The sequence below is a fragment of the Anguilla anguilla genome, chromosome 10, assembly GCF_013347855.1.
Source record: "Anguilla anguilla isolate fAngAng1 chromosome 10, fAngAng1.pri, whole genome shotgun sequence".
NCBI classification, from domain to species: domain Eukaryota; kingdom Metazoa; phylum Chordata; class Actinopteri; order Anguilliformes; family Anguillidae; genus Anguilla; species Anguilla anguilla.
In genome coordinates, this window is record NC_049210.1 from 12,761,817 (window position 1) to 12,771,175 (window position 9,359).

Here is a 9,359-nt window from a genome sequence, read left to right on the forward strand (position 1 = left end):
TTTATAATGGCTAAAAATACAATAAAACGCGCACACGATATGGTTTACTGTTACCCAGACAATTGTGCAGTTGCTTTGAGCCCTTGCCCAACAATAAAAAAATGAAGAAAAAATGTTAATGAAAGCCCCTGTGAATGAAAAGAGGAAGTTCGTACAAAAAAAGACAATAACAGTGGCATGAAACTGTTAGCCTCAGTGGGGTGGATTAGAATGATTTTGCTTTTTATTATGAATTTCAATATTTAAACCTTGCAGCACAGCTGCAGATTCTTGGAATATAGTGTTCCTTTGGACTGAGTGAGAATATTCCATTAGTTTGGTTTTATCAGGGACAAGATACCACATCAGAATCCACATTTGTCACTTGCAGACATGACCCTAAGGCTTCATATTAACATGTGCACACAATTTCCATCATGCTATTCTAAAAAATATGATATAATTTGGTTCATTTTACTGAATTGAAACTATAATACTTGCAAACCCCACTCATTCATCACCCATTCGTGTGCTTGTCTTTTATGTCCCTACTTCCATCCAAAATGTCCTTTGTTAAACTCCCATAAGGGTCTCTGTATTTTGTTTCTCCATGGGCATTAAATATCAGCACAGCAGACGGTATGTTCATGTGCATGCATGAGTATGAGAGAGAGTACGTACGTGTTTTTTTGTCTATGCATGTCTATTATCTTTTTCCATGTGCATTAATGAGCTAGCTCCATGACTCCACCAAAATGCCATTACTTCTTCTTTCTTACATATAATATCATCCATTACCTATCCATCATCATCGTCATCCTCATAATCATCATCAGTCATCATTATTGCCCAATCCATCACTGGCTGCAGACCACTCAGTGAGATGGCTTTTGATATATTCTTTTAAAAATACAGTACAGTCATTTTCACCGCAACTTGAAAAAATAGCTGAAACCCTTCAAATCGACATGGTTTGGGTATTCAGGCTTACTGAGGCAGTCAGTTACCCATGTGTTTATGCAAACAATTTATGTCCCTCTCCCCCCTTCACATTTCGCAGCATGACTGCTTAATGTAAAAGAGATTTGTGTGAAAACTTTTAGAAGTGCTGTTGTTGATGTGTTTAATGGCGTTGTTAGCAGTCGGGTGCCTTGTCTCTCAGTCTGAATTTCAACATGAGTAATTTCAATGTCCAAGCAAAGAGAGGTACTTTAGCAATGAAGATTTATGCACCTGTGCATTTATGCTTTTAGTGCTTGCCTTTCGAAATGAATTTTATTTTTTTGTCTATGGGTGCATTCCAAAAAGAATTGAAGAATATGTGGTGAAAACAACTGTAAAATCAATTTTAAGGGATTATAAGCAATGGCTAAGCAGAAAAACAATGGAAGAGCAGGTTGTTTTGCCACGGTGGTCTAAACTGTGCCATCATATTGTGGCAATACTTTCTAACACTGTTTTTTCAATGGGAGACATCTTGTTGTGATGTGTCGATAGCCATCCATCCATCCATTATCTATGCCCACTTATCCTGCTCAGGGTCGCGGGGGGTGCTGGAGCTTATCCCAGCATGCATTGGGCAACAGGCAGAAATACACCCTGGACAGGTCGCAAATCTATTGTGTCGATATTAAAAGAAAAACAGCAGGGGTAAAAATTATGTTGGAGCTTTGAAGCAAAAAACTGTTCACTGCCTAATTTATTCACACAACATCACTAATGCAATATCTTTTCAAAATGTATGTAGATTTTGTCTTAGAAGTAATGTAATCATGTTATTATAAATACTGTTATACTAGAATGTTACAATATGTTATTATTGTATCAGAAAAGTAATAGTTTTGATATAAAGTAGAACAATATGACAGTAATTCACATCACATGTGACAATAACTGATACTTGTTTTCACCTATTGTTGTATGCAAAAAAAGATTCTTCTTTTCTAAACCTCACAACTTCCTGATAGAGAAAAGGCATTTAATTTCTGTGTTTAGCCTTGTTTTCCCCCTTTCCCTCGACTGCCTTGAGTTTGTCTAAAAAAGAGCCTGTTAAAAACTCATTATAAAACAGTGTTCTCCTAGTGTGAAGAACATGTCAGAAGACAGTGAAATGAAGCCAGGGGAAATGTACAAAGAAGAATGGATTAGCAATAATGCACTTACGTCAGCTATGAAGTGACAATAAAATTCTTCGGAAAAAGTAATTAATATAACATCAGTGAATTGTGGTTACTGTCACTGAGTTATTAAAATAGTGATGGTTATTGAATGGCTAGTTAATAAAATCCAAGGTTTGCCATTACCTTTCAATGGGATGTTTTCCTGTTCAAAATGAACAATAATCCTTCTCCACCAATTCAGGCATGTCTACTCCCCTTCCTTTTTTTGAGATCCTGAGATACAAGGAAATGTATAGCTGCCATCCATTGTTATTAATGTATTCATTTATCTGTTGTTTATTGCAACTACTGCAGTATTTGCCACCCCTATGAGAAGCATTCCTTAATGAAGGTGAAATGAACATTAACGTTGTGGGACATTAACCTTTCACTGCCATCCTCATGGGTGCTTTGTCATAATTCACAGTGAAAAGTAATTAATTGTAGCTTGTTTACTTACATTACATATGTGTGTGTGTATATGTATATATATATATATATATATATATATATATATATACACACACACAGACAGGTGACAAATTAAAGGAAAAGTGTCTTAGTAAGGGTGTTGGGCCACCACAAGATGCCGGAATAGCTTCAGTGCACCTTGGCATGGATTCTACAAGTCTCTGGAACTGTACTGGAGCGATGGGACATCGTTATTCCAAAAGATATTCCCTCATTTGGTGGTTTGATTATGGTGGTGGAGAGCCCATAGATGTTCAATTGGGTTGAGATCTATTGACTGCGAAGGCCATAGCATATGATTCACATAATTTTCCTACTCATCAAACCATTCAATGACCTCTCATGCCCTGTGGAAAGGGGCACTGTCATCCTGGAAGAGACCACTTTGAGGAAACATTTCTCTCCTGATGGGAGTAGTCTCATCCAGGATGACAGTGCCCCCATTCACAGGGCATGAGAGGTCACTGAATGGTTTGATGAGTATGGACATTGTGTGAATCATATGCTATGGTCTACGCAGTCAACAGATCTCAACCCAATTGAGCACCTATTGGAGATATTGGACCGTGTTGTATATTCTCAGCTTTTGAGGATGCTCTGCCAGGCCTGTACTGTAGCCATCTTCAGCTCCTGCTTGATTCAAATTGGGTGAATAACTTGGCCAGTCAACAGTTTTCCCATTTTTGGCTTTTCAAAACTCCTTTATTGCTTTGAAGTATGTTTGGGATCATTGTCTTTCTATAGGATGGAACACTGTCCAGTGAGTTTGGAGGCATTTGCTGGAACTTGAGCATATAAGATGCTTCTGTACACTTTAGAATTCATTCTGCTGCTATCAGCAGTTACATCATCAATGAAGAAAAGGCAGCACTTTTGGAGGTCATACTTGCCCAAACCATAACACCCCCACCAGATGAGGTGGGGGGGGCGGGGATGCTTTGGATCTTGGTGCAGTTCCTTGCGGCCTCCACACTTCCAGAACTCTGTAGGCTCTTTTAGGTACTTCTTAGCAAACTGTACCCAATCCATCCTGCTTGTGCGGCTAACTAGTGGTTTGCATCTTGCAGTGTAGCCTCTGTAGTTATATTTGTGAAGTCTTCCGTGGACAGTAGTCAGTGACACGCATGCCTGCTGAAGAGTGTTTCTGATTTGTTGTACAGGCGTTGTTGTTCAAAACAATTAATTTTGATAAGCCTAAGGTTTAGCATATGTCTCTTCCTGCTTCCATGACTTTCATTGGTACAGGTCTGGTCCTCATATTTACACCAATAACAGACAACAAAGGTAATCAAGATTAGATACTGAAAGCTCTCTTATACCTGCACTAAGGCCGCAATTTAACACACATGACTAATCAGGAGCACCTGTGAAGTCATTTGTCCCAAGCGTTACGGTGACCTGAAATGGGGGGACTGTGTATAAAACACAATATATTAAAAAATATCTTCTGAAAAAGTGTAGGGGGGGAGGGGGTAGTGGAATTGTCTCATAATCTTGGAAGTTCATAGACGTAGCTACTTATAATGCATTGTGCATGAAATAACCAGCAGATTTGAAATTGGCACAGCTGTATAGTCAGATGATGAACTTATGTTGCAAGATGTGGTGATAAATTGGACCTTGGGCTAAAACGATATCTCAGAAGCTAAACATATGGTTTCCATATTGTATGCTTTTATGATAATTCACATAGATTTCAGGGAGCTGATTGCAGTGAGTGTTTATCTCAAGGGCCTGTCCCCTTATCTGCAGGGCATTCTTGCATCTGTGCTCATATTATCAGAGTTTCGTTGCCATGGGAAGTGTGAATATACTACTTGCCAAGAGGTTCCTGTCAAAATACAGGTGGTAATTTGCCACAGGGCATCAATATGACACATTTAAGGTCCAAAGCAAGTGCAATAACCGTGTATTGTAACATGTAAATGCTTGAAGCATCATGTTCATTTCAGTGAGATAACTCCATGAAAGCAGAAAACATGTATAAATAAGTTTTAAAAAAAATTCATGATACTGTTTAGTTTATTTTAAAGGAGTTTCCCAGCTTCATAAATCTCCCATCTTTTGTTACTTTAGAGAACCTCTAAAAACATGAAATGACCTCCAAAGATATATGTATATGAGATTTTATTTCGAGCACTATGCTCTGTGGGATCAAAGGTTTGCAAGAAATGCTGGCGCTGTGATCTCAGTACATTATTTGCTGTGCATATCTAGCTTTTAACATTTGCAATTACCTTCCTACCATCCTACCATCAGATTTGTCTCAAATATACCAGGTGTCTTAGACACACAGGTTTTTTTTTTTTGTGGTTGTTGTTTGTTTTGTTTTGCTTTGCTGCGCTTTGTTGTTCTCCGGTTGAAATGAAAATCGCATGATTATGAAATGCTAGGAAGTAACCTCTGGAATGAGCCTCATCTGTTATTTTTGTTTCTATGGGGATTTTTGTGCCTTTTGTTAAAAAATTAATTCACCACTCACAGCATTTGAGTCAAAAAATAACCATTAAGATTCAACAATTTAACTGTGCACTCAAGGTGAACACAGAGTAGTGCTATGCACTGCAGTATAATTGGAGTTGAACCGACTGTAATATGCAGGGATTTATTTGTTTGCTATGCCTGTGTTATTATTTTATAGGGTGTGTGGGGGTTGAACGGCTTTGGGGGAAAATAAATCCCTTCTGTCATTGCTCTTCATACATATAAATTATTATATTAATACATAGTTTCTCACCTTTATATTGGATATGTGTAAACTAAGGGGCAAACTGCGAAATATGTCACATTATTACCTCCAGCAAGAATACAAAATATATGGCAAGGAAGAGAAAATGGTCATGATTTATATTTGTATTCAACCACTGTGTTGTCTTCTTATTACGCATGTTACACATGTCCACAGGGACAAAAATGACCCACCCTCACCCGGTCCCTGTGATGAAGCCTCTTCATTGAATTTCAAAACCAATATTTTTCACGTAGAAATAACCTTTCACTTATCAATAAATTAGTGAATAACTGTTTTCCTACTTCACAGTCCAGAGAGACTATTTCTTGTACCGCACTCATTTTTACTACAAATCGCACATCATAATTGATTTTTTTTGCTGTAATAGATGGCACTTAACTTTCAATATGACTTCTGATTTTATTACCGCAAGGTTAAAAAGGCTCAATAATACAATCTTTGTACCCTGATGGTGAACCACTTTAATAAAAATATAAAAATGACTTCAAAAAGGTTGGGTCACTCCAGGAAAAGTCATTTCACACTGAACATTTTTAATTGCAGGGGTTTTCAGTGGTGTTAAACTCTGTATAGCGTCATTTTTGACCCTGAGGACACCACAAGGATTAAACTCATTTAAATTAAATTCATTTTTTTAAACTGGAAACATGTTTATGCTTGGCAGGAGAGGACTGTAAAACAAATGCGTACAGTGTTAATTAGTATTCATTAAGGTAGTTCTATTTAAGATAAGAGGAAATGTAAGCAAGATTCCAATGACAGAATGGAACTATTTTTATTGAATCTGCTCAAAGTTGATTCATATTTTTTAAATGAATTCAAATAATGAATATGTTTATCTCCTCTGCCAGTGTTTACAGGCTTAGATTGAATCACCTTAACTTAAAACAGTGACAGAGAAAAAATGTGAAGCTTAGTAGTTCTTCATCATATTTCTAATTGCAAATGCTAATTTGTTTTAGTATATTTCTCTGTGCTGCTGCAATAAACTCTGATATTGTGCTGCTTCAATTAACTCCACATATGTTCGTCATTAGAGTTGTAATTGCAAGACCATCACATACTGCAGTAATTGTTTTTAATTGTATGATGTCTCATTTCTTCCCCCCAGAGTGAATACATTTGTCCTAGACCACTACCAGGAGCTTGGCTTGGGGATATTCCGACGATTCACTGAAACAGAAAGTGTATGTCCACCAGATCGACCGCAGACAGGAGGGTCATGCGTAGAACTTGTCTATCCCATGGTCCTCTGCGCTTGCCCATCTCAGAGATTTTTCTCCTCCTTCCGATGAAAACAGACTCCGGTGATTGCTTCTGCGGTTATGTGAAGCAGCCATCAAACCACCCCCTGAAATAGCTTTAGGGTAAATTGTGCTGAATCACCACCTGTATCTCCCACCCATCCATAATGAATAGAGGTTTCTCCTTAACTAGATTAGAGTCGCAATGGATTTCCTGCTATGAACACCATGTATAAACTGGTTGTCGGAAATATGGAAGCTGTACTGTGGGAAGAGCAGCATTCATCCAAAAAGAAGGTGAGATACAAAAAAGACCATTCAAAAATGTCAATTAAAATCATACAAATCGCAGAAAAATGCAACAGTGTTGGAGCCAATTAAAAAGCATATGAAGAACGAAGAAGTGTTCGGTGAATAGGCAGATGTATTTGTTTAATAACTATGTACTCTTCCGCTAGTTCCTCCATCAAGGCAACTGGAAAGGTACTGGTATACAGACAGCTCTCATGCCTATGAGCATGTCTCCACAGCACATGCAGATCCGTCATTGCTCTATGGGTACAGTTCAGGTTGTTCAATGACACCTCTGAGGAGGACTTTGAGTGGGCAGAGGATTCTCTGTTGCGCATGCAGAAGTTCTTGGAAGCTCTTATACCGGAAGAGTTAGATTTTTTTGTGAGTTCATTTGAAAAAGGACAAAAGAAGGCTGCTGAGAAACCTGCCTGGTAAAGCTTCACTATTATTTTATTCAGATAGGGGAATTCAGAATTGGTTAGCAGCCAGGTTTGGTTACCTCTTTTCTAAAAACCAGACAGCATTTTTCAGTTCCCCCTGCACCATACCTTTTGATGGATCAAGAAACTATTGAAATTTGACAAAAAAAATAAATAAATCTCTTTTCGGTGATTCTAAACTACAATTAAGAACATGGGATTTAAGAATCCGGAGCTGTTTCCATTTTTTATCAATGAGGAATTTTCTAACAGCAATTTAGAAGCTGCTGCAAGCAACACAATGGCATCGCGTGGGACGTAAGTGAACTGTTGTGTCTGCTTAATTTCAGAAATAGAAAAAGCCTATTCTTTCACGGCAGTGGATGCGGACTTCTGACAGCTTGAAAACAGAACCAAATGAACCAATAACAAATGCAGGAGTAAAGGAAAGGATTTTACCTGAGGAATTATAAAACTATTTAAGAAGCTGACTGGGTGTCCGAATGGTTATAAAGAACGGTTGGACAATGCCATATCCCACTGGGTCAGGTGGGGATGTTCTGAAGGTGTGACCTTACCAGTGCGCCCACTAAAACATTCACGCAGTGCACTCTGTCTGTAACATGAAATCAACCTGCTATAAGCCCCGGACAGTTTGATGGATTACACCTAGTTGCCGTAAGCCTGATCTTTCTGAAGATGGAATTATGAGCCATGCTGCAGCCTCAGGTGTTGGTAGCGAGATTGGGCCAGAACATTTAAATTATGGCTCACCTCTTATTTTCCGTCTGTTTAACAAAAGAATGCAATGCAAATATACTCCAATGCAGTCTCAGTGCCCAGTTACATTGATTGCTATCATGTCGTCATGGACAGTACTCTGAAACCAGCTGAAGCCCCTCTACACTGCTGTTCTGTGGAAGATAGCAGTGAACAGTAAATGAAAATCATTTTGTACTTCACAGTGTACACAGTGTTTCTTTGTCCCGAGTGACCCCCACCCTTTAAAAATGTATAGATATTTTTTAATGAATTATATGAATTGTCACTGAAATGAAAGTCTGTAATGTTTTTTTTATAATGAGATTATTGTGTAAAAAAAATAAAATAAATAAGTACATGTGCAAAATAATAAACACTTTATAAAAAGATGCTGAGCAGGTTTACTGCTCTCTCATGGAGATGTATATTTTTGTGCCACTTAATCAAGCAGGCTATTAGTTCACAGCGTGCGTGAAAAAGAAGAGCAAGTTAAATGGTTTTACAGTCAACAGCCTTATGCTTTTGCAGCTGCTTGCTACAACAGCAGTGCGGGCAGCCATTTCCAGTAAGTACCACCGTACCTCCTCTCATTTCGTTTCCTGTGCTGACGTATCAAGAATGCCGTGCCAAGCCTCGGTGGGCTTTTCAATTTCCAATTAAGGTTGATACCCATCTCGTGTCTGATCTAACGCGCATGACATGGATCATTAAGAGGGGAGCCGGTTCATATTCCCGTGCTCGAACGCTGAGGTCAATGGTACTCCACAATTCCCACAGCATTTACTTAAATAGCTGCCCTCTTATGGTCCGTGGGTATGAAGAGACTGCAGTTTAGTCAGCCAGACCCACACCATGAAATATTTAGTGGATGCGTACTCAGCTCCTGTATGGAGTCAAGTTGTTCGGCCCAGTTATACCTCGAAAGGTCAATGAACAAGAGACGCGAAAGACACAGATGTGCTGTAGGACCGCTTTCAGAGATTAAACCGAATTCAGTGAGATCCCCAGGGGGATTTGCGCTGGCACCGTTATAAAGATACCGTTCGTCAGTTCAGAGCCATCTCTCAGAAATCAACATGCGTGGAATGCGGGGCAAGCATATTCCTTAAAGCTTCACTCTTGGCGTATCATCGCGGCAGGAAAATATTCAATGCATAAGTACGTTTATCTTCCGTGCTACCTGACTACAACCCCTCCTTACATATGCACTTGTAGTTCTCTAATGTGCTCACCGGCCTTGAGACTGCAGTTAATCGTGCTGCCATGCAGAAGCTAATAG

At 38.8% G+C, this 9,359-nt stretch overlaps 1 protein-coding gene across 3 annotated transcripts in view; it reads left to right on the forward strand.

Moving 5' to 3' along the window:
- The window catches only part of lrrtm4l2 (leucine rich repeat transmembrane neuronal 4 like 2), a 33,898-nt gene extending 25,428 nt beyond the window's left edge, over positions 1 to 8,470 (forward strand). For all 3 annotated transcript variants that reach the window (XM_035380152.1, XM_035380153.1, XM_035380151.1), the window contains one exon: positions 6,473 to 8,470. In XM_035380152.1, coding sequence (XP_035236043.1) covers positions 6,473 to 6,538 — 66 coding nt within the window. In that variant the 3' untranslated portion in view covers positions 6,539 to 8,470. The remainder of the gene's footprint in view (positions 1 to 6,472) is intronic.
- The last annotated feature ends 889 nt before the right edge of the window (positions 8,471 to 9,359 follow it).